Source organism: Pinus tabuliformis, chromosome 3_2 (genome assembly GCF_031772625.1).
Source record: "Pinus tabuliformis cultivar Carrire ecotype Pingquan chromosome 3_2, CPIR1, whole genome shotgun sequence".
NCBI lineage: Eukaryota > Viridiplantae > Streptophyta > Pinopsida > Pinales > Pinaceae > Pinus > Pinus tabuliformis.
Genome location: NC_142302.1, coordinates 284,462,654 through 284,489,963, shown reverse-complemented (window position 1 = coordinate 284,489,963; position 27,310 = coordinate 284,462,654). Strand labels below are relative to the sequence as shown.

The window sequence follows — 27,310 nt, the reverse complement described above, 5'->3', positions numbered from 1 at the left end:
GCCTTGGAGAGGATTCCACTAATGCAGCCACAATACATTTCACTCGGATTGCAAGCACCGAGGGAACCACGGATGCAGAGATGGGTCAATCTCATGGCCAGACATGCTGGTCAGTTGCAGATTTCATTCTCTGATGCCTTCTTTGAGTGGTTCGACTGTCAGGAGATGGTCTTCGCAGAGTATCCATACGTTGGGATGGATTTCCGAGGCGACCCGGATTTGGCATTACCGGCTGGTGAGCAGTGGGGTGTTATAGGTAAAAATATCTGACCATATCTCTGTTTATTGCTTTTATAATGTTCTTGTGTTTTTTAAAGGTTATCAAGACTAATCAAACTCATATATGTGTGCAGATATTGGACCAGTGCGACCAACAATGCGCCCAAGGGTAGCAGCTGCCATTCCAGCCGGAGAGGCTGTAGGGAGAGCTGTCCTTCACGATCTGGACATAGTAGATACCCTTGCAGTACTTTGAAGCTTGCATGCCTCAATGGCAAGTTTCTCAGTTCCGGCGACAGGTTTACATCAATGGCCTTCAGCCAAAAGATTTTGCATGGTGTTTGACATCAGATCCTAGATTCACACCACGTGAATTGTACTGTAGTACCTTGAGGGTCATTATCATTATTGGTGATTCCTCTCATGCTTGTTAACAGCTTAGATCACTGGCTGGTAATCACACGATGTATTTCCATATTCGACTTCAGAACATCTTTTCACATGGATCGACTTGTACATCGGGTGAATATTGAATGATTTTGAAGACCCTGGATCTAGTTTCATCCATCCGGGCTGCGATATATTCAGGAAAATAAAGACATCAAATGTACTCCATAGCTGTAAAGATGATCATCCAAGCTAAGGGATGATGGCTCTACAAGAATCATTAGTCTGCAACATCAGATGATTATTTATCCTATGTACATGAAAATGAATTTATAAAGCTAAGCATGGGAATTCCTGCCTCAGCTAGATAGTGAAAATAACATGAAGATAATGTATTGTATTGTATTTTATATAGGTCACCTTCCAGTTCGAAAAACCTCGAATCCTCATGATAAAGCATTTCACCCAACATCAAAAGATTTACAACGTCACGCTTTAGGGGGCAACTATTATAGACATATTTGGGCACTGCAAACTCAATCACATATGTCAATAAACCAAGGTCTGTTAAACCCCTAAAAGTGTTGTTTCACACCCTAAAAGATCAAGGTCAACTGATTACATCATTTCCCAGAAGTTCTCCCTGAAAACCACTCAGAACTAGTGAAAACTGGACCATACAGAGTGCTCCATGCTAGGGGTGCGATGCATACTGGCTGTTACATTGGCCAGGTGTGATGCATACTGAAAGAGCCTTCTGTAGGGTGCAATGGGCGAGAGTATACAAATGGCAGAGACAGTTTTCTAAGTGGAAACCTAGACAATCTTCTAGAAACTTCTTATATGACACTTGCCTCTCTGAATTAACCCAGGGATGAGTAAGAGATCATGAAATCTCCAAGTGGAACCAAGAACTATCAGTGAAATGACACTAATCAAAAACCTAGAAGCTAAATCACCCCTCTACAAATATCTATAAATGGATCCCTCATCCCAGAGATCCAAAGGCTAGAATTTTGTAATTTGGAAGGAAGTGTTGTTGCTTTCTCTTTGAAGACATTGTATTTTTGGGTGGTCTTGCTTTTCATGAGGTGAAGAGGGCTTTCATGTTGGGAGGATGATGCTAGATCAGACAACTAGGTTGTAATCCTCTCTTCTACTTCTAGTATCAATAAAGTTATTTGAGTTTTCCTCCATATACTTGTGTACTTGTGAATCTTGTATTTGTGACTGCAATTGTATGGTTAACGTACTTTTGATTCTACATTATTTATGGTATTATAGATCTCTATGCTTTGATGGTGTTTTTCTGCTTTGTCTCTATAGGTGTTCTTTATAGCGGGACAAGTGAGAAAGGAGTGACAAGCTCTATCAAAGGAGAGAGGAAACAAGCATGGAGCCAAGCAAAAGATTAAGGTTGGTGCTCTTTGCTTCTCTCTTATCTATCATACATAAAGGAAAACACAAGTTACTTTGAATTGTTTGTTTCTAAGATAGCTACCTGTCTTAGTGGGACTAGCAGATCAGAATGACACTAGTTTACCCGGAAACAAGTGGTCAGATGTTTTTCTCACCTCAAGCTTGCCATCAAACATATGAATGGAGTGACCTTTCTGGCGGATGTGGACCAAGGACAACAAGTTTCTCTTCAGCTGTGGGAGATATAGAACATGTTGTAGAATAAAGTCTGGAAGACCAAGCATTTTGAGCCTCATTATGCCAAGCCCTAATGGCTTTATTTTTGATTCGTCTGCAAAGTATAATGAGTGGATTCAGGTGCTTTACCTTTGTTTGTGTCATTAGTTTTACCTTTCTATTAGTTTCTTTGCTACTCAATTTTGTCCCAAGGTAACTTGCATGTGGAGGCATCATGTGATCCATTCCTTTTGCAGCACATACAGTGCATATCTGAATTTTCTCCTTGAGAGTGTTTGGCCCCCCTGCCTCTGAAATATCTTCCTCTTCCTCTTCAACCACCTTTTCCTCTAGAAGAATCTTGGACAAGATTCTTTTCTTTATGAGAAAGGCACACAACCTCTTTATAAGATTCAAGGGATGTCTTCTTTCCAAAAGCTTTCTCTCTTTCAACAAATTTTTTCACAAGAGAGTCAAAGGTAATATCTTTGAGATTTCCATTTGCTTGCAATGACTCAAGATAATTGGAGTAAGTGGGATAAATTTCCTTGAGAAAAGCAAAAAGAGGAATATCCAATTCAACCTTAGTGGCTTTGATATCATGCATTATAGATTTTACTTCGGATGCAAGAGCAAGAGGATCGTTATTTTGTAATTCAAGAGTGAAGAGTTTAATCATGAGTTGAGCAACTTCAAGTGAAAAATGTGAGTCATAGAGTTCTTTCAGCTTTTGTAAGGCTTCGAAAGTAGTTGAAAATGGCGAAATATGGCAACTCACCTCTTCTCTTACAGATGCTGCAATTAATGCATAGGCTTTGATGTTCTTATTTTCCCAAATGGCGAACTATTTTTCTGAGGTAGGTTGTTCTAGCTCTTTGTCTCCATCTCCAACACACACTCCTTTCCACAACTCATTGAAAATGTGGGTGTGTTTTATCATCCGAGACCACTCAGGATAGTTATCCTTGCCAGTGAGAACTATTCCCACAATGGATATGATTGAATGCATTGTAAAATCTTGTACTGTAAAAAAAAAAAAAACATCTACTGGCAAAAAAATGTGCTTCAGAATAATACAACCTTTTTCTTCCTTCTTGATTAGGTAAGAAATTGTTTTAATATACAAAGAGTAAAACTTTATTCTATCCATATAGAATATCACCATTTTTCTTTTGCATTAGAATATGGTTGCAATTGAAGATAAATAATATCAACTGCTCAAAATCAAAAGAACACCTATCATAACTTGAATTCTGATGTAAATCGGAACTTTCCAAAATAAACTTGGACAGATGCTTTTCTCACAAGTGAGTGATCAGATGCATGAAAGCTCAAATCCTCTTCTTTATGCTTTGATACCATTTACACCTTGACATCGCACTGATACACCTGCCTCCACCACTGTTGTTGTCGCCACTAGCACCGTCTCGGGAAATATATATTATCACGCTCTTCACCGCACACAGTTATAGTTAAGTTTGTTGATCATGTTCTATTATCACGATCTTCACCACACTTATATATGAGAAATCTGGCTAAATAAAGATAATGGCTTGATTAAACGCATTTTAGCATTTTCATGTAATGAAGTGAAGCTGCATTTGGAGTTTCTGTCTTAGTGAGGGTAATGGTGCCAGTGAGGACTAGAGGAATAGAGGATGGATGAGAGAATTTTCAGCACAAGAACATGCCTTGACCGTGGCCACTGAGAACGAAACCCTCACCCCATGATACAAATCACAACCCTAAAGTGTTGAAGACAGGGCTAAGAGGACCAGATTTAGAAGTAATCTCTCTGGAGAGATTGATAGCACCTCTGGCAATTTCTCGACATTTTCCTCACCACAAATTTCACAAACTACGCTGATTCGACATAACATAGAAACGATATAGATGCCATTGAAATGTGGTGCTAGGAACAATTGAGAAATTTGGAAGAAAAGGTCTATGAAATGGTAGACACTGTAACTGTGCTCATCTAGCAATATTCACCCAACAGAACAGTTTGGAGGGTGGACTATACCAAACGGTTTGGACGGCGGACTATTCACTGCAAGAATAAAATGTATACTGACACCCAACAGAATGGTTTGGAGGGCAGACTATTCATTGGAAGAATAAAACATATATTGTGCATGGAGTAGGCTTTAGGCAACTGACACCATCAGTAGCCTACCACAACATTTACCATGGGCAGCATATTGTATGGGAAATGAGCAACGTATTATATGTTAGAGCAGAGCATAGTAACAAAGCTTTTATATGCAGGTGAATATGAATATGAATAAAAGACAAAGAGCAGTGTTTTGTATGCAAGGTAGATCATTGGCAGAATAGGGAGTTACAAAGCAGAGGGAAGCCAAAAATGGCACTGGGTTTGATACCATGTCAGACCAGACAATAATTCCTCAAAAACAATTTGTTGATATTCATTTAGGTTGGTCTTTATTATATACATGAGGAAGAGACTGTTCATTTCATCTCCAGTGACTATTCATATTCTCTATTATTTATTTACATCAATTTTAGTTATTCACCCAATCCTGATTAGGTGTCAATAGCAAGCAACAAGTGAAACACTTGTGATTGATCATTGGTCAATCATGACAACACTTTTGTGACAGTGCATGTGAATCTATGTGTGAGTGCGACATAAGTTTTACATAGCGAACACATCAAGTACACATGAAGTGAAGACCTTAAGTACTACCTGAACATGGTTGTAAGCATGACATTGACATCAACATGCAAAAAAATTGGGTGAAATTATCAAGCAAGGTGGGTGCGAAGACTCACATGAGCTCACGAAGTGAACCCAAGTGTGCGCATCCATCAAGTGAAACTCTTAAGGGAGACTTCGAAATTGGGTGCAAGCCAAAATTTTGGAGGGTGGTTGTAGCCGCTACAACACTTGGTGAGACACTAGTAGAACTCCAGTTTCTCTGTTTTGGTTCATTGATACCACAGGGCTTTGGTCTTTCGGGGAGTATTGAATCATTGTGCAGGTTACTTCAGCTTCCTCACTTACACCATCGACATACATGGTTCACCTTTTGCCAACTCAGTCAAACATAATCAAAAGTTCAGCTTGATCGGAGTGTTTTGAATTTGGGAAGGGTAGTTTAACTCGCGGGTTGAGGATTTTCAGAGTATAATTTTTCATCTTTGTTGTTGATCCACTGCCAGCAGGCCTGGATAGTCCCCCGAAGGAGTCACACAGGAAAACATACATTGCTCAACTACAAGTGAGCTTGGTCAGTACCCCGGTGGAGTTGCATGCTTCACCTCTCTACGTAGGAAGCCTTTCTCTTCTTTCACCTTTGTATTTTCTTTTGAAGAGGATTGTGCATAGGAACTTATTTACTTTTGGGGAAGAAGAGGGATCCCGACTTATTGAGAGCAGAAGAGGTTTTTCCTTCATAGAAGCATGTAAGACCTCTAACATAGGGTTGCTCATTTAGATTTTCCCCTTCTCAGTTTCTACTAGTTGGATGAGCTTGAATGAAGAGAGAAGAAGGTTGAGTATAGGCATGGGGCTTCCCAGTGTGGACACAGGTTCATGGTTGGACCAAAACTTCCCTTGCAGACAGCTCTTATTTTCCATCAAGACTTTATTGGCTGAAGGTTATAACTAATCACAGAGAAGATAGATGCAAGATTGGCCAAGTATTGCAGTGTCACAAGTTTCTTCAAATCTCAGCCACATACTCTATTCAAAAGCTAGAATGTAGTAGTTGGTAGCACTTATTTCCGAAAACAAAAATAGTAAGGTTACAAGAAAACAAAACAAATGTAAACTAAAATAATAAGCAGAATAGACCAAATAAAAACAAAGATGGTAAGTAAGGCAAACAAAATGAAAACAACAAGTAGCAAGTAGACTATGTACATGGCACAAGGCGCGGCCCGACCTACTAGAAGTGATGCTTGAGATATTGGCCATTGACAGGAAGGTTGTAACCCTCCCATCAAATGATTGCAGATGGTATGTGTGTGGGCCAAGCTTCTCATTGACCAGTATAATACTATCAGTTTCCACTATCGGAACCTGGTGGTATCCCAAAAGACCTTTAGGTGAAAAGGGCACTACTTCTTCTGTTACTGCGTGCAACATAGGCTCTAATGATGGAACGAGGTAGTTGTTTTTATTCCAGGAATGGTTCAAGTATTGTGATGAACTTTGTAAGTAATCCAAACATTCAATAATTTAGTCAATTCCTTCTGTATATGAGGTTCAAGCAACATATGTGTTTTACCCATCTTTTGCTACAATGGCTTTTGGTACAATGGCTTGGCTCCTCCTTTGCTTGTAATCCTATGTTGGATCATTCACGGGTCATATGTATTTAGGTCATTAGATACCCACATGGACACATCCTCGTAATGTTTGATCAAGCAATCAAAGGCTTGTTGTTGCTGCAGTGTGTAGTTTGTACCGAGACTGACTATCTTCAAATAGTAATTGGTTCCCAAGTTGCTCTATTCATTCATAGTGGTGGACCTCTGGGTTCTGTTGTTTTTGGGTCCTTAAAAATGGTTCTACAAGTCATAGAGCTTGTTGAGAGAAACCACACCCTTGAGGATGGATTTGCCTTTCTTGCCATCAACTGTAGTTTTCAAGGTATAATTTTGCTCATTTTCATCAGTTGTTGTGTCCTTGTAAACATCAACGTTGTTCATGGAGTGCAGTATCTGTCGACCGTCACGAAAAACTTGTAGCTCAGTTATGTTTTCAGAGATAGAAGGCTTATACAAAACTTCAACCGTACATCTATCCCTAAGTAGTGACATACTAGCAGCTGCATTTGCCAAGGCATTGGTAGCTGCAATACACGTTCTTGGCACAACAATGATATTAAATGCTTGGAAGTTATAGATGAGTCACCATACCTCTAGCTGGTAACTTTTGAGATGAGTTGACAAACAATGAATGGTGTTACATACCTATCATACTATTGTTTCCGAATCACCTACCACTTTGAGTGCAACCACGTTGAGGCTAATGGATTTTTGTAAGCCTAATACGAGTGCTTCGTTGTTTGTGCACTCAAACTCCAAGCAAATTGAAATCATGTGTTTTCTATTGTTTGGATCGACCAAGATGCACCTGACCCCTAAGTCGTCATGTGTCTTTGATCTATCAATATACATTGTCCACAACTTGTTTGTACACGTACCATTTGACACTTGTACTGCTGCTACCAATAATAATGTTACAATGTGCTATACATGTTTCATGTCCATCAGTTGGGCAAAGAAGGAAGCCCAACTATGTGTCTGGTGGGGTTGGAGTTGGTCGTGCAAGATAACACCCCAATGTTGTTTCCAGGAGGTAGATGCCAAACATGAGTTTTGTGAAGGCCAACAGTTCATTCTCGCCATTAAGGGGAGTGACATTGTGCTTCATATACCTCTATGATAACACCCGGATTTGGTTGCATTTTCCCCTGTATGGAAGCCACATGTGCGACCAATCTGTAGAAAAATATTCGTCCAACTTGTTGGGCCAGTCTTTGTCCAAAACAACTATGTCGATGCATTGGTGGACTCAACTGTCATGAGATAGTTAGATGATCACATCTTAGAGTTCACCAATGGCTGGTACTGATGTTCGATCAAGTTGGATGATTCACGTGGATGTCTCGCTCCATTGTGCATTGATCCTTTTAGCAATGGAGAGTGGCATTATTTTGGATGTCGCACTAGAATCAACCATGTCGTTGTGGACATTGTAGTTAAAAATTTCAAATGTTAACATAAATGGAGGGAAACCTAAGTTTTCTTCTTCCATCCAGAGTGCGTTAAGCACATTTGAAAGTGATCTGAGAGGTGTTCTCGCTCCCTTGTTGGTAGAGGTTGTGATGTCCATTGTTGTCTGTCCGAATGTGCGCAACAGGATGTCTCAATGACTCTAGGTCTTAGCTAACTCGAAAAAACTAATGTTCACTCAATTTTTCTTCATGTCATCTACAATGTTGTAGTCCATAGCTGTTAGGCTCATGGAGGTGTGCAGGGTAGGACTAATGTTCGTGTTGTCCAACGGAGTGTTCTACAATTTGTTGCTCATGGACGTATTCTTGTCTGTCGTTGTCTTCCCAGACTTGTTTGGTGTTTTCGGCTTTGGAGCCACTGGTGGATTAGCCTTCCTCATCAACAGTCTCATATTTTCTTGTACTTCCCCAAGTGTAAGGGGAGCCCCTTTACTCCGAAGATTATAATGGTCATTTTGTCTTGTGGGTTTCTTATCGGTGTTTGTCTTCAACATTTCTTGTGAGCACTAATATGTGTTCACCACATGCCCAAAACTTGATGCTTTAGCAGGTGCAATACCCTCATCATTATCTCTGTCATCCAACTGCTCTGCATACTTCTCTCTGCATTGAATCTATGATTGTATACCAAGGTTTTGACTCACTTCCATTCTGAACAAAAGTTCTCGAGGTGATGTTCTTCATGGAATGAATAGAACTCAGGGTCTGCACCCTGTTTGACATTGAACACAAAGCTCTACCTAGTTTTTTGAGCGAACCGATTGCTGCCTTATGAGCTACTTCCCCATCTCTATCTGGGTAGATGGCTTCTTGCAGATCTATCTATTTTCCATTGTTTGAGCTTGGACACTTCCATTGTCAGGTTCTTGATGAGGCCAGTGAGGGTTTCAATATCATGTGCTTCCTTGTCTCTACCCTTGCTCGTCATCGCTTGGGACTTCCTGCTCACATCTTTGGAGTCCTTCACTGGTTCATCATATTTGGAGTCCTTCACTGGTTCCAAACGTGTCAGTTTCACAGCTCCCTTGATGAACTATGCAATGCTGGTCAGTAGTGCGAACGTGTAGTAATCAATAGTGATGGAGTCATGAGGTTTGGTGTCCACTACAAATTTGTTCAATCTTCGTGTAAACCTTTGGTTGAAGTCTTTTACCTATTCTTTCCCCTCCATCTTCATGCTTCCCAATTCTTTGAGTAACATGGTTGGGGTCTTGTCGTCAACAAACTTTTCAAGGAACATGTGTTTGAATGCACCCCAGTTCTGTATGGAGTTTGGTGGAAGGTTGTGATACCATGCAGCTACGTGACTGTCCAAGGTACATGGAAATAATCTATAAGCTATGTCAGCGTGTCGTACCTCTAGGGTCTGCAGCTGCAAGTAGAAGTTGTTCAAATGGTCTTCTATCTTCATCATGTCGTCAGGGTTGAACTTGATTTTCATTCTCTCCACTCGCTTTGGAATCTTGTGAAAAACAGCAGGGAGAGCCAATGGTCCCTGAGTCATCCATTCCAAATTTGGGTCATCCATCTCTTCTTCTTCATCATCCTCCTCCTCTCTTTCAGAATCTGATGGTTCTGGCTCTGAGTCCGTTGGTTCATCTCTGTAGAAATTTTGAATAATATGACACTTATTCACGGAGATTATCCTGATTATACACTATTTGCGGAATGCATACATAATACATAACCTCATCTACTATTGATCATCAATTTGCAGTATTTAGAAACAATCGCATGCGCACATTGAAGCATCAATCACACATATCAACACAGTATATCACGGGGAAAGCATACAGCTGAAAACCCCCAACTATATGTATATTATATTGATTGAGAACATGTAACAATACATAGTACAATACTCCTCACAAGTACTCAGTACTATCTCCACCTGTTACACACAAAACTATCTCAAATTCGAACAAGTCACAGGTTCAAATCTCCTCCGCTGCTTTGCCTGCCTCCACTGCACAATGCCAAGTGAAAATCACATGAGAAAAAGCTACAATTGCCTTGATATTGGCCCACACTGCGCATTCCTCATTGGCATAACTCAATCCCATGCATGTGCAAATCTCATGCACAACTGATAGTCACAACTCACCCTTTCACTTACCTCTAACACCTGTCTCTGTTGAACTATCCATGCACTGACATGCACTGAGTTAACTGATGTATTCTTTAGTTGCTTTATGAGTTAATAATTAGTGAATTAATTAACAATCAATTCACACAACTCATCACTAGTGTATTCTTTAGTTAGACTAAATACAACTAGTTCAACTAAGTCAAACTGAACACAACTCCATCAACTCCACATCCAACTCCACAGAACTCACATGCATGAGTTCTAACTAAAGTCCTCCATGCAATAGCTCAACTAACACATAATAAATGACGTGATTCCTTCTGTCAGCTCCATGTGCCACATCTGTAGCTTAAACTGAAGTGCTCCAAGAGAATAAGATAATGTTTAGAGTCCAAATATTACTAAGGGATAATAATATTTGACTGTTTCTATTTTTAGCCTGGCAGTCTAAAAATAGACTCTGATCACTCCGCTATGAACCAAAAATAGAAGTCCATCTATTTTTCCCAACATGACCAATCATCCATAAACAGAATCCTGCAACTCATAGACCATGATCTGTATGTCTAAAAATAGACATAGTCTAAAAATAGACTTTGCACCAAAAATAACCTACGGGCCCACTTAGTGAAGGCAACTCCTTTCCACTAAGCTCTATCATCTTGTTGCATTTTCAACTCTCCCTCTCAACAAGATATGGATTATCTGCAACCCCTATCCTGCAACTCTAGAATGTTCTTCATGCAACACATTTGCCCGGTCCATTTGCTCCAACAACACTTGGAACAAAAAACACTCCCAACTGACCACTCTACTGGGCTAGGAACATACTCTGATGCTGAAGCTCTACCTACTACTGACAAGTGCTCCCACTCTGACATCTACGCTATTGCAACATTTCCATGCATCTCGCACCATTGCACACCTCTCTGTGCCACCCAGCACTGTGCAAAACACTTGTGCCTCTCGCATTGCTGCAGCCTGCTAGCCATGTGCTGGCCTGAGATTCCCTACATTGTCGCTCTCTCTGCTGCTCCATCCACATCTGTCTCTACCCAATCAGTCAGTTCCTGCTACTCCACATCGGGGCTTCTGTAGCAAGGTCTCATCCAAGAGGTTGGGTACCTCAAGGATCCTGCCCCTCCTCCTTGGGACGATCAATCCACATCACCCCACCTCCTACCTGGAGGTATGGCTGCATGCGATCCCTCAGCCCACCTGGCTTGAAGTTTCCCCCTACTGGAGGTCTTTGCATGAGTAGATGTCTCTACTCGATCTCCTCTCAGCTTCCCTTGTTGTGGCTGCTCCACAACCTCCTGAAGCTGCTGCACCAATCGTGGCTCCTCCACAATTGTCTGAGACTTCTTCTGGCTCTGCATGTTGGGCGGTAATATACGCTCCCTCTCAACCACCAAGTCTCCATCAGTTGCCTCGCTGCTCAAGGCTTTGAATGCATCTTGAATCTCAAGAGCATAAAGGTTCATGACTTGTGAACCAATCTGCTTCACCTGTCTAGTGATGATGTGTCTAAGGAAAACCTTTCCCTTACTGAAGACTACACCATAGCCTCTATCTTCCAACATGGCGATCGACACCAAGTTTCTCTTCAGTCCTGGTACATACTTAACATCGGTCAAGGTAAGGCAAGCTCCATGCTCCCTCTGAAAAATAACCATGCCTACACCTGAGACACTATACTTCTCATCACTACCCATCGCTATGAGTATCTAAAGATATTTCTCCTCCAAAGTACTAAACAAACTTTTGTCACCGGTCATGTGGAAAGAAGCTCTACTGTCAAGAAACCAACCACTTCCCACCATGGATGACACCATGCATGTGAAGAGTATGAAATCCAACTAAAACTGTGAATCAAGTTCCTCACCTTCAGATCCTTCCCTGGATCCCTTCTTGGATTTCCTCCGTGGACAATTTGCAGCATAATGGCCCACCTCATGACAACGAAAGCATCACACTTTCGATTTGTCAACCTTCTTCCCATCATTGGAAGAACTGGATTCGGAAAGAGAACCCTTCACCTTCCCCTTCTTCACCTTACTTGCTAAGGCACAGTTGTCCTCATCATGCATGCATGAAGAACTATCTCTGGTGCTCCATCTGATGTCCTCCTGCACAAGATCCGACCAAAGTCTCTCCCATCCTGGCAATTTCTCCCAACCATTGACAGAGTCCTGATAGGAATGCCAACTCTTTGGAAGACCAAGGAGAGCCAAGCTCACCAAGTCCTCATCATCAACAGTCACTCCCACACTTCCCAGCTCATCCCGACACTGAGTGAACTTCGTGAGATACTGGGGCATATTGTCTCCATTCTCACACTTAATGTTTCTGAGTTTATCCTTGAGTGCCATTCCACCAGCTCAAAACTCAACCGCCTCTGATTGAGAATTCGTGAGAACAAAGTATTTCTCGTACAGAGATTGACTGTATGGGCTTTTACCGAATATGTCACCTTCTAGAGGAAGGATGAATCCAGAGGCTACCTGGCCCGATTACAGACTCTACCTGAAGAAATAAGATGTAAACACTTTCTGAATAGCAGATCTGATGATCAACAGCTCTGATACCATGTAGAAATTTTTCTACAAATTCGCCAACTCCGATACCATGTAGAAATTTTGAATAATATGACACTTATTCACAGATATTATCCCGATTATACATTATTTTAAGAATGCATGCATAATACATAACCTCCTATACTATTGATCATCAATTTGCAGTATTTAGAAACAATTGCATGCACACATTGAAGCATCAATCACACATATCAATACAGTATATCACGGGGAAAGCATACAGCTGAAAACCCCCAACTATCTGTATATTATATTGATTGAGAACATGTAACAATACATAGTACAATACTCCTCACAAGTACTCAGTACTATCTCCACCTGTTACACACAAAACTAGCTTAGATCCAAACAAGTCACAGGTTCAAATCTCCTCTACTGCTTTGCCTGCCTCCACTGCACAATGCCAAGTGAAAATCACGTGAGCACAAGCTACAATTGCCTTGATATTGGCCCACACTACGCAGTCCTCATTGGCAAAATCAATCCCATGCATGTACAAATCTCATGCACAACTGATAGTCACAGCTCACCCTTTCACTTACCTCTAACACCTGTCTCTGTTGAACTATCCATGCACTGACATGCACTGAGTTAAATGATGTATTCTTTAGTTTCTTTATGAGTTAATAATTAGTGAATTAATTAACAATCAATTCACACAACTCATCACTAGTGTATTCTTTAGTTAGACTAAATACAACTAGTTCAACTAAGTCAAACTGAACACAACTCCATCAACTCCACATCCAACTCCACAGAACTCACATGGATGAGTTCTAACTGAAGTCCTCCATGCAATAGCTCAACTAACACATAAGAAACCACGTGATTCCTTTTTTCAGCTGCATGTGCCACATCCGTAGCTCAAACTGAAGTGCTCCAAGAGAATAAGATAATGTTTAGAGTCCAAATATTACTAAGGGCTAATAATATTTGACTATTTCTATTTTTAGCCTGGCAATCTAAAAATAGACTCTGATCACTCCGCTTTGAACCAAAAATAGAAGTCCATCTATTTTTCCCAACATGACCAATCATCCATAAACAGCATCCTGCAACTCATAGACCATGATCCATATGTCTAAAAATAGACATAGTCTAAAAATAGACTTTGCGCCAAAAAAACCCTGTTAGCCCATCTAGTGAAGGTGACTCCTTTCCACTAAGCTCCATCATCTTGTTGCATTTTCAACAATCTCTTCCTCCACCTCCTCCACTACCTTCCCCTCCACCCCCTATATCAGAATCTAATCCCAAGATCACCAGAGTGTCTCGTTCCCCTTGTCGGAAGACCAGAGTTTCCTCTCCGTGTTCAATAGCTTCTACTAGACCTTCAAGTGTGGAAAGGACTGATTCTTCCACTAATGATACAACAAGCCCTGTAGGAGTGGCTTTTGGCTTCCTTGATGCATATGGAAGAGGTTGTATGTTTGGGATCAGTCTGGCTGCTTTCATGAAATGGCGAGTGATGGGATGGATGAAGCCAAGGTGGTGATATGGAATTTTGTGTTTAGTCCTGGGAGGTGAGAAGTAACCAACTGCAAAGTCATGCATATGACGACAACTTACATATCCCTGATTATTCATAGCCCATTCAGTTTGTCAATGCCGGATTACTTGAACATGTCACCTCAGCAAGTTCTCTGCAAGTTGCAGATAGACATCAATGCACACAAACTGAAAGTGAAAACAAACAGAAATTCATGCAAACTCTAGTTGCAGATAAACCAAAATGTTCTCATTGTCAAAGAACCAGTCATCTAGAAGATCAGTGTTTTGATCTTCATCCTTGTCACCATTGTGGCAAGCAAAATCATTCATCAGAGAAACGCTGCAAACAAGACCAACCTACCAGATTAAAGATAAATTATTCATGGATTGATCCCTGGGAATGGTCATCCATAGCCAGAAGATTGTACAAGTTTTACAATTGAATTCACTCACACATATTGTAGCCAACATTCAAATGAAGATGGTACTCTCGTGCAATTGAATGGGGGAGTACAACAGTGAAACTCTCCTACACCTGAAGGGGGTGAGTTCCGATATCAAATGCAGATGATTGTCTCTTCTTTCAGCTAAAAAGGGGGGGGAAATGTCAATGAAATCGACAAGCAGTTGTCAGACTGAAAGTCTCAGCAACATCGGCGAAGCAGCTAGTTGGCATCTTCATCAGCCAATGGGAATTTTTCCATTAGCAGTGAGCATCAACAGACTCACCAGTGGGTGATCGACAGCAAAAGTAGCAATGAGCGACTTTCATCATAGCAAAAGAAACATTGAGTTTTTTTTTCGAGATCTTCAGCCAATAGGTGATCATCATCAGCAGATACGACAATGGACGTTCATCAAATTATGTCAGTGGACATTGGATGCTGTTTTCCAGAAAAGGACAGTTGGATCCTTTTGCAGCTTGGCACATGATGGAGTTGTCAAGCGCCATTCAGAGAAGAATCAAACATACAGTTGATTCATGTTCTCTTTAGATTTGAGTTTTTTTCAGCATCCAAATTTGGCAATTTTTTCAGGCAAATGATTTTTGAGGAGCAACTTGAGAACTTGGAAGATGGTTCCTTATTCTTTTTGGATTTATCATTGGGGGGGGAATGTTAACCTTACTCTCTTAAAAAAAAAAATTATAAATCCAAATTAAATTATTAATTAAATTAAATCATGAGAGTTAGTTCCTCAAACTAGGGAGTTTAGTTAGGAGGAGAGATTCTCTCCAACTAGTTCTCCTAAATTAGTGTGTAGTTGAGAAATTGTCTCAACCATAGTGTCCAAGATAGACATACTATCTTGAGACTAACTTCCTCACGTATTTATGTGTACTATTATCATTCTTTGTACATTGGATTGATTAATAATGAGAATGTGAGGAATGATGTAAGGTTGGGGCATTTTCCACCATGTCTGGTTTTTCTATATATCTAATATTTATTTTATGAGTGTGAGTGTTTTATTATTAGTTTATTGCTTTATTTCAAGTGACAAGCGTGACACTTGTGAATGATCATTGGTTGATTGTGATGATGCTTTCACAACAGTGCATGTGACTCCGTGTGTGAGTGCGATAGAAGTTTTACATAGCGAACACAACAAGTACACACAAAGTGAAAACCTTGAGTACAACGAGAACATGGTCACAAGAATGACATTGACATCAACATGCAAAAATTTTGAGTGAAATGATCAAGCAAGGTGGGTGCGAAGACTCACACAAGCTCATGGAGTGAACCCGAGTGTGCACAACCATCAAGTGAAACTCTCAACGGAGGCTCCGAAATTGGGTTCAGGCCTAAATTTTCGAGGGTGGTTGTAGCCGCTACAACAATTTGATATATCCATGTGCAACAATTCATTGAGAAATCATATCTTGTGGTAGCTACAACATAAGAAGGTGAGGGCCAACAAGCATAAGGGTTGTTTTGAGATTTTTTATGTGTATTTGATAAGGCCGAGGTGCAACAGAAGCAAGCTGAGTGCATTCTGGGTAGTTTGGTGCAAGCTTGAGGGTGGTTCTTCCATGTTTCAATAGGTCGCATGCCCCATAGCCATTACAAAGGCACCACGGGCCTTTCTTAGGCCTGTTGGAGGGGTCGTAAGGCCTATTCCCTAGTGTATAAAACAAAGTAACAAGTAGTGTGGGAGGCAACGAGGAAAATGAGGCAAGCCAAGTTAGAAAAGGTTATTGTTGAAGGGGTTAGAAAGGGTTGACGTGGAGATACAAGAAGCCTTAATAATATTGACAACCTACAACAATTGCACCAACTCAAAGTACATGTATGATGATGGTTTTATGTTAAATTGTTTCTAGGGAAGATGTTCAAGTGTGGACAGATCTGGTAACTAGTGGAATCCAAGTGGTTGGGAAAATTTGGAAGGTTACTAGCCTTAACCTAGGAGTAAATTCTATAGTGAGTTTTGACAGAGGTATTGGAAATCTTTGGACTATTGGAGGAAAGTGTGTAGATTTCAAAAGTAGCCCTTGATCGGGAGTCATAAAGGGGGTTTGAATGGTAAAGGTGGGTTAAGTTGTTGGAGGCATATGTGGAACTTTGATGGACTAAAGTGACCACTACGAGAGGCAGTTTGTAGCTCAGGCATTGGCCAGCCTAGAGGAGTGGATTCGATGAGATTTTCATTATAGCATAAGTGACTTGTAAGAGTGATAGCAGACATCCCTCCTGGAGCCTTTATGTGTTGTTCTTTGATGGACTAAGGAGAAACTAGTGAGTAGATTGAGAGCAGAAGGACTAGTAGGTTACAGGGTACGACAAACAAGCCGTGAGGTGCACTAGATCAGCTAGGCCATCAAATTATCTTATATTTGTAGTCTTGTACTTATGGATAATTTAGGTCCATTATCCCTAGTATGGGACTCCTAGACTATTGTATTATTCAGTTGATTTAATATAACGAAATTGGGTTTTTGTACATACTTGTATAAAATTGTAAAAAGTTGTGTATATTTTGTGCATTAATAGATTTATTGTTGTTTATATTCCACTTTAAAGGGTAGATTTGTTGATATTATTGGTTTGGTATCATCAGTGATCTAAGATTTTATCCCATATTCCAAGATCGTCGAAGTTTACCAATTCGTGTCTCAAGTAGATTAATACCTACAAATTTTTGTAGCGGGTGGTATATTCCCACAAAAGAATTATAGAAAAAAGCTTTATGGTTTTCTCCCAAAAAGGTTATGATCTAGGTCACTAAGTTTCCATCGAAGTCTTCCAGTGTCTCAAATGTTCCATATCTTCTTGGCATTTTTTCTGTGACTTTTTGGTCCCAAACTTCCAAGGTTTTTTCGAGCCCCTAAATGTTTTTTTTTGGAAATTCGAGGAGCTAAGGGCTATCATTGAATTTACTAGCGCTGAATAAAAGTTTTATTCCTTAGATATTTATTTTCAGTGAGTTATCGTGTTCCCCAAATGGATATTGTTTACAAAATTTGTTCCATTTGGAAGTTGATGTATGAACTAACTACTTCAAGGCCTACAAACCTTTTGGCATGTCATCTTCTAGGGTTACGGTTTTTTACCACTAGGGTTATTTATTTATGTTAAAAGGCCACTCTTGCGGCCTCTTGCAATCACTTTGCAATTGCTCATACTCGTCATGTCTCTCTATACATGGATAGATACCGCTACAACTAGTTTGAGTTCTACAATACTCTACTATTTCATTTATTGATAAAAGTTGGGTTTTCACCATATATATTTATTTGTAAGTATTTCATTTCCTTATACATTCTAGATCAATGGTACTAGAGAAATCTTCTCTTTGTTATTTCTTAGTGCATGTCCCTAATATGATCAGGGTATAAAGAGTTGGATCTCAAGCTAGTTTCACCTAGGAACATCTACTCACATCAACCAAAGTGGCCTCCCATTGCAAAAGAAAAGAGACATGATGGAGAAATAGATCCTATCAAGTTGTTGCTTAAGGTAGCACTTGCACGACAAAATATTTACATGATGGATAATTTTTCCCTTTTCCTTCAATGGCTTCCAATAGCATCCAAGGCTCATTACACTAGTGGAAATTCAAAGGTGTGAAACCATTTAATTTAAAATTAAATTGTGATATCCCCATATTTCAAGACTAAATAGATGCACATGATTTGAATAAGTAGTGAAATATATTTGAGGGATATTACTCTATCAAACATTTTTCTAACAAGGAAAATATCACCTTTGCACTCCTAAAATCCCTTCCCCATTGCAAAGATTTGTTGGAAGGTTATTGTGAGAGAAAAAATGAAGATGAGTCTACAATATTAAATTCCATAACCATGTTCTAATATTTTATTGATTCCCTTAAGGAGGAATTATATGTTCTAGGAAATTATGATAACTAATCCACGTGGAAAACAATGCAATATGAGGGAGATCAGATAGTGCTAGAGCACACCAATACTTTCCATACCTTCCACTCAAAACTAGGTAATAGAGACTCTAAAAGGCACCTGGTTGTAAGGTACCGTAATAGTATACATACGTATGTCCAAACTGATATGGAATTCTTGGACATATCCTTACGAGGAGATGCTTATTGACATACTGTTAAAATTCAACAAAAAACAAATTTAAGAAGAAGGGAGAGTTTGATTCTAAAAAATAACTAGAAAAGAAGTTTGGAAAAGGTGGGAAAAAATCACATAAAAGGGGACAAAGAAAGGAGAGCTAACCTTAATACAGCCATCCCAAGTCACAAACAAATAAGGGAAATGGAAAGTTTAAAACAAACATAAAAAATTTATGTGAATTCCACAAACGCACGCAACACAAAATTAATGAATTTTGCTTGAGTAATCATTTTTGGTGGGTCTTAAAGAAAAGGAAATATGCTTTCATTTTGATTCTGATTTTGAGCAACATAAAGGAAAGTAGATCATTAATCTAAAACCTAATGTTATGATGACAACTACAAAGATCCAACTAAAGGAGACATAGAAGTCTGAAGAGGGTGAGCACCTCTTGTATTCATAGGTGTGGGTGAAGGGGACCCCCCTACATCTTATTGTTGACAATGTAAGCGAAAAGAAGTTGATATCAATTAGTTTCATCAAGATATTGAAGCTATCGGCAATGTAAAACTCCCAACCATACAACATTGGTTAATTTATCCATGGATGAGACATCCATGTTAGCCGATAGTGTTGCTTAGCTTATGGCATTAATCCCTTAAAACATGAGGTATTGTCTGATGTTTCCACACTTGAACTTTGTGATGTATTTTTATGACCTAAGGGGAAAATATATAGATTCTCCTTTAGATAATGGACCTTGTCCTTGTCCTTGTGAAACAACCAAGTTTGGCCAAGATCCTCACCTTGCGGGAGCCCAAATATGTTGGTGTAGAAAAGGATGGGAAATGGAAACCTCTTATTTATTATAGAGCAATGAAAGAAATTGATGTTAAGAAGAGATACCTGATCCATAAACTTAATGATATTCTTGACCAACTTAAGTGTGCCAATACCTTTTGTAATATTGATTTGAATTCATGCTGCCACCAGTTTCTAATTGAACAACTTAATGTATGGAAAACAACATTAAAATCTAAGGAAGACCTTCTTGAGGGGTTTTCCATTCTGTTTGGCTTGAATAATGCTATAACAATGTTCAATAAGTTGATAGATGATATTGTGCAGTCATTCACAAACTCTTTTTGGTTATATATTTGGATTATGTCATCACCTTTAGTAGATTCTAAGCATGTATTGAGCATCTTATGGTAACAAAAGTTGTATGTCAATATAAAAAATGATAATTTCCATGCACAAAATTCAATATTTTGGATACATTGTGCGTGAACATGGGGTGCACATAAACCCAACCAAGACCTAATTCATTTGATATTGGAAAACCATGAAAACTCTAATAGATATCCATAACCTCTTATGCCTGGCTAACATCGAAGGTTTGTGTTGGGGTTCTCTCATATCACTTGGCCCTCAAGTAAAGTGACCAAGGGTGGAGAAAAAGAAAAGTTTCATTGTTGTGAGTCACAATATAAGGCATTTGAGAGTATGACACACCACTTCTCCCATACACCAGTCCTTGCCCTGCTAGACATGCAAAAACTATTTGAGATTGGGATAGATACGTCTTACTATGTTATCAGTGTGGTCCCTTCTCAACCAAGACATCTAGTGGTCTGCCATAGTGAAAAACTCCTTGATACTATTCAGAGATACCCCTTCTATGAAAAGGAGACGTGACACATCATGTACGAATACCAGAAAATGAACCATTATATTCTTATAGGAAAGGATACAATCATCCACATTTATAACAAGGCCCTATAATTATTGTAAAGATAAGGGAAGTTACCAAATATACACTATAAAAATGGTCCACATGTCTACAACATTTTCATTTCAACATCAAATATAAGAAATTTAGCACCAATCATGTCATTAAATACCTCAAGTAGCCCCAAGTTCTAGCATGAACTATTGTAGGAATGAGTCCTTTAGGTAGCCACAACTATATAATAATGACTATGATATCATTTCCCTATACTATATGTTGATTGTGGAAAAAAAGGTTCGATACTTCCATCTCCAAGATTTTCTCATGTGCTACATGGGCCACCTTTGTGTTCCTTAAAGAAAGATTCCAAGTTGATCTCAAACACACATTACAGTCGTTTGGTAGGAAACTTTGGTGTGGAGAAGATAGTAGGATTACTTCAAAACTATTTCTACTTCCCAAAAATTCAACAATATGTCTAGTGATATGTCATATCATGCACTATATGTGCCATTGTTAACCCAACAATAAATAAACAGGGCTTGTACACTCCTATACCGACTCAAGATAAGCCCTAGGAGTTGGTCTCCATGATTACATGTTAGTTTTTCCATCCACTGAGAATGGTATTGATTGCGTGCTTGTGGTTTTCGACCTGTTCTAGTTTTTCCATCCACTGAGAATGGTAATGATTGTGTGGTTGTGGTTTTTGACCTATTCCCTAAGATACCCATTTTTTCACCATGCAAGAAGCATATCATAGCTAAATTGATTACTAAAATCTTTTTTGAGCATATTTGGGTTCATTTTGGGCTACCTAGGAACATTATTTTAGATAGGGATAGAAGGCTTATTAGCACCATTTGGTCCAACCTACGGTCTTTGGTAGATACCAAGTCGACCAAATTAACCTCCTTTAATTACTAAATAAATGGAAAAAAAAGTGTTCAATAAGGATATTGTGAATATCTTGTGCATGTATAACTCTAAGCATTTGAATCCATCGGATAAAATCCTTCTCTATGTTCAAGCAATGACATGAGTAGCATATGGCTCCACACAAGTTTCATGTTGGTGATAAGGTGTGGTTACATTTACATGGAGAGCATTGCACAAGGACCCATAGGAAGTTGAGACCACTTCAATATGACCTCACTCAATTGTAAGGGTTTCCAAGGAATTTTCTTTAGAATTGAGTATTCCTCCTTTCCTTGGCTTGCACCTAGAATTTAATGTGGAGTTTCTTCAACCATATTTCCCATGTTTGTTAGACACCTTAGAGGTAACTACGAAATTGCCTCCCATAGAAATCAATCCTAACTACATTGAATATGCTACAATGGATCGGATCATGGAAACCAAGGTAAATAATACTTGTCGGCCACACATAAAACTCAAATGGGTTATGCAAGTAGGTAATCTTATTCACCAAGGTAAGTGGCTCACTAGTAGCCAAATTTAGAATTATTTACCCCATCTAATGAGGGAAATTAATGCAATGGAGACCATTTCTTCGTATTGTTAGAGGATTGATCTAGGTTGATATTGGTGAACACCAACCTCTTCCAGTATCTCAATAGTTCTTTAGATTCTTGGCAGTTTGTCTATGACTTTTAGGTCCCAAACTTCTAAGGTTGTTTTGAGGCCCTAAACAATTTTTTTGGAAATTTTAGTGGCTAAGGGTTGCCATGACATGTCCTAGCCTTGTCCAAAATTTGTATTCCTCAAATATTTATTTCCAATTAGCTATTGTGTGCCTAATATAGATTTCATATGAAAAAGTTGCATTCACGGGAATTTGATGTTGCAATTAACCAGCTCAATGTTCATAAACCTTTTGGCATTTCATCTTTTAGGGTTAGAGTTTTGGACCTCTAGTTTTCTTTCTTTATGTTAAAATCTCATTAAGTTTCCCTATTGTAGAAGGTTTTGCTAATGTGCATAGACACCATCTCTCTATATTCAAGGATAGCTACCACCATTCTAAATAGTGTGTGTTCTAAAATACTCTACTATTTCATTTATTAATAGAAGTTGGGGTTTCACAGTCTCATTATGCTTTCTTTTATATTTCTATGTGTGTGTGCTTCATTTCCTTTCTTGTCTTTCTTTTCATTCCTTGTACATATCGGATAAAGTTTCCATGTTAATATTGTGTTCCACATTGTGTAACTAACATATCTCATTTGTGACTATTTTCTTACAGTTCATGAATAAGTGAATATTTTCTTATACAAATTCACCCTTTCCAACCTACCAATCTGAGTGTGTGCTAAACATTGAGTGTTCCACTCCATTCCTTATTATATGTCATACACAAAAGTATTATTCTACATTGTGGTTGGCCCAACCAACATGTATGGGTGGGATTAAGACATATTAACACATCAGTCTAAATAATTAGAATGTCCATATGATTTCATTACGTAATATGGATCTTGACGAAGTTGAATGTGATTAAGTATGGTGAAAATTGAGCTCCCAAAGAAATGGACTTTAATTTTTTTCTAATCTTCATGTAACTAAAGATTGAGATAGGATGAATCCTACAGAATGATGGAATATATATGGCTATTCTATCACACATTTGAATAAATTCGAGGTGAGGGTTCTTTGACAAGTTATGAAAACTTATTCTATGAAGAGGTGTTGGATCACCTACAACTCCATCCATAATGTGAAGAGAAACATCTCCAATGAACACCAAGCATACAACTTGGTTTAAATGTGCCACAACTTCATGTCGTTGTCCTATTATGGTGAATAAATGAAGAATAATAGAACATATATGACCTATGAGAACATTCTATTGTAGGGTAGTTTAGAGAATGGAATCATAGCTTTATAGCTCTTGGATATTGTACTTTTGGTTTACGGTACTCATAAAATTAAACATGCAACACAGATTTTACCCTAATACACTACCAACATCAGTACTAGTGGCATTCTAAATGTTGTAATATAAACTTCATAACCTTCACAATTGCATGGGTTTCATGTAGCCCATGGTGGCACTCTTTCCTTTGTTCCTAAACTCTTTCCACCTACTCTTATTGTGAGAGGTTTCTTGTGGCAAGAGGAAATCTTAGTAGATAGGAACATAATTTGTCTTGAATCTTTATTGTGCCCTATTTTGTAGGCATTATATGATGGTTTAAGGATGTGGTTTGGACTATTTATTGCATATTATAGCTCTTTCATCATGTTGTTGAAATCATAATAGAGGGGGGTCAAATGGAACCACCATAAAACAACAAAAGTTCAAATTAATGGAAAGAAAATACTATTAAGGAAGCACACTCGTTGAAGAGAAAAGATGGCCTACTATCAGTGCACAAGATAGTGAATTTTTTTTATAATAGAAAAGGTAACCAAAAAGAAAAACATTAGTGTTGATCACAAGTGGAATAGAGGGAGATGTTTCTCATAGGTTAAAGAATGATCAATGTCCAAATAGGATTGTTTACAGATGAATTTTAACTGTGTATATGTACACTAATCAAGAGGTAGTACACCCTCTCAAAGTGGTATTACACACACTTGTTTTAGTAAACTAGGTTAGTGTTAACCGAAAACTACTATTATTACAATAAAATGTACACTCATGCCTAAACACATTAACTGATGGAAAAGTCTTAGATTGTCTTGGAAAAATGGGAGGATTACACCATTCTGAACAACCCACCTTAAGTTAAATAGGGGGCATAGAGAAAAATGATGAAATAGAAATGCTAGTTGGATTTTGAATGTCAAATTCAATATAGTTGACTATGGAAAAAATGCAAAAGTAAGTGGTCGTTTTAATACCCAACTCAATTATGAGAGTGAATTTTGAAATTTTAATATGGACTACAATTAAGGGTCAAATATAGATACCCAACTCAAATGTAACTCACTTAATCAAATATGAGAGAGTGTGTGTATATCTAACTTGAATATAATTTCACCTTGATGAGGACAATACTATGCATAGAAAATTTCTCAATAGGTGTGCTTTATGCACAATTATAGGGTGCTTTCATGGTGTTTCAAGCACACCTGTTTAGTTAAATAGGTGCAAACAAAGTGCAACTATGGAATATAGAATTGAATTCCGACACCATGGAAAAGTGATGGTACTCGCTAAATAGAAAATGAACCAACGAATTTGATTGACAAATAAGATGTGCAAAAGGTGAGTGGAATTATAGATACCCAACTTGAATATAGCTCACCAAATACATGTGATCGGTTTTATCAATACCCATAGCAAAATAAAGTTATTCCCATGCATACCACCCCTCTTTAATTTGAACCTTGGAAAGAGGGCATTGCGTCAAAGTTTACCCCTTTAATACTAAATGCAATCCATATAGTAAAGAAGTATTCTACCTTAAATGTGGTATCTTTGACACCAACTAACATTTCACAATTTGTTGAGGGTAGTGTCAAGTAAAGGTATAAAAGAAAGATCCATTCAAACATGTTGATCAACTAAATATATAAAGAGTGGCACAAGATATCTCCAAAGTTGATGTTACTAAATGTTGTACATCTTCTTACCTCCCGAATTTGCACTTCGAATGTTACAATGTCCTCTAAGAAAGAATAATGCTAGGAGCACTTATGAATATTTTCCAAGGTAACGATGCACTAAAAAAGATTTTTTTGGATGGCTTACCTAAAATAAAATGGATGGAAAAAATTATGGAGTAAAAATAAACACTAACTAGTGGTGAAAAGTATAAGGGATGCTCGCACCCAATGCAATACCATGTTGAGATCACAAGAGGGAAGCATCAAATAGGACCACCAACAAACCTTAAATCTTGTGATAAATTTAGAAACTAGTAACATTAAAGAAAATAACTCCTTAGAGACCCCTTTCTTTGTAAAACAAAAGACTTACCTCGAGGCAGTGATTTAACTGCTAAATCTAAAAAAACATACATATACTACCTCTCTTCTTTTGAACTTATAATCTCTTAAGAGAAAACAAATACTCTTAACCATTAAACCCACTCAAATGGTATACATAACAAACCAAATATTCAACAACAAGAAAATGAAAATAAATAAATAAGTTCGCCACCTGGCGTATCGATGACATTCACTTTTCTGCCGCCATTCATTTGGACTTGTTCCAACTGACAAGTGCCTGTAACAGCGGAAGATCTGGAAAGAGACTTAAAGGCCTTGCGCCCAAGGATGGAATTAGCAGTAGCACTTTTACCATTGCCCGTCTTCCCCACCAACACCAGATTGATCACCCCACTGGTAGGTGTTCCCTTTCCTTCCATTCTATCTTTTCAAGGTGCTGGATATTTGCTTCAGCAACCAATGACACTGTGAACGTCAAAACGCAGTGTCCCTTAACTCAATACAAGGTAGCAAATCAGTTTGCAGCCCAACTGCCCTTTATAACGTTCCCAAGTTCTCCGATTGAGTACGTCGTAGAGAGCGAATCACTTTGTAGGGAATATGATGATGTGCCGAATCACTTTAACTGAATACGACGTTGCGAATCACTCTGTAGCGAATCGCCCTTTATAACATTCCCCATTCTTTAACTAAATACGACGTTGCCAATCACTCCACTCTGAAGCGGAATCGCCCTTTATAACATTCCCATTCTTTAACTAAATATCTTCATAACATTCCACACTCTTTAACTGAATACGGTGTCGCGAATCGCTTTGGAGCCCATTTGCTCGGATTCTTTATCTGAATACGACGTAGCGAATCACTTTGTAAGTTAAATTCACAAATGCCATAAACACATATCAAAAACTGAATGAAGTACGGGTTAAAGAAATTAAAAAATATTGAGTAGCTAGCCAGATTTGTTTTCGTTAACCATTGTAACTTCATTTTCATCTGAATGTCAGCTTCATATTAATGTCCACCTGACATCCTTAGTTCATTAATTGAGGTTGAAAAATTAAGGGGAAAATACAATTAAAAGATTCACAAAAACATCTTAGGTTTTCTTTTTACGTGTATCATCTGTGAACTCCATAAATTTGTGATATACCGTGAGTCACTCTAAATTTCTGATATACTATGAGTTTACATATTTTTTTACATTGAGTTGTAAAAATTACTAAATAAAATACTTATTTACTAAATATTAAAGGAATTACTTACAGATAAATTACTGATTTACTAAATACTAAAAGAATCATATATATTTTTACATTGAATTGTAAAAATTACTTGCAAATAAGAAAATAATTTATTTTTTACTATTATGTAAAATATTTTACTTATGTATGGGGGTGTACGCAGTGCATTATATTAGATATCATTTTTTTGGGATTCAACTGCGTTAAGTGATGCTATGTGATTCGTTCTCCACTTTTCACTAGTTTCAATCCCACTTAACGCAGTTTCCCACTTAACGCAGTTGAATCCCAAAAAAATGATATCTAATATAATGCACTGCGTAAACCCCCATACTTAAATTCAAAAAGAGTCAAGGGATCTCTACTTGAATGGTTCATGAGGCACAATACTTGCTAAGGTTTTGCAAATGGGGTAGCAAGCTAAGTGGGCTTGATTGTGGGAAAAACTCCACAGTTAAGCGCGCTTGAGCCAGAGGAGTTCTGGGATGGGTGACCTCCTGGGAAGTCCTGGTTACCGGGTGCAAGCCTCGGAAGTGATGATTGATGCTATGTGATTCGTTCTCCACTTTTCACTAGTTTCAATCCCACTTCTTCACCCCTGTGAGCATCACCCGATGCAATGAGTGCTAAGTGAACTATTCAAAAATCATGAGAAATTAGTCAGTTACGACTACCTCTCATGGAAATGGTCATACATGAATGACTTACTTAACGCAGTTGAATCCCAAAAAAATGATAT

General features: G+C 38.5%; 1 protein-coding gene across 1 annotated transcript in view; it reads right to left on the bottom strand.

The window, feature by feature from the left end:
* Positions 1 to 25,851, bottom strand: part of LOC149180731 (immune-associated nucleotide-binding protein 7-like) — a 74,890-nt gene extending 49,039 nt beyond the window's left edge. The window contains exon 1 of the mRNA XM_089416250.1: positions 25,539 to 25,851. Coding sequence (XP_089272376.1) covers positions 25,539 to 25,746 — 208 coding nt within the window. The 5' untranslated portion in view covers positions 25,747 to 25,851. The remainder of the gene's footprint in view (positions 1 to 25,538) is intronic.
* Positions 25,852 to 27,310: the final 1,459 nt, after the last annotated feature.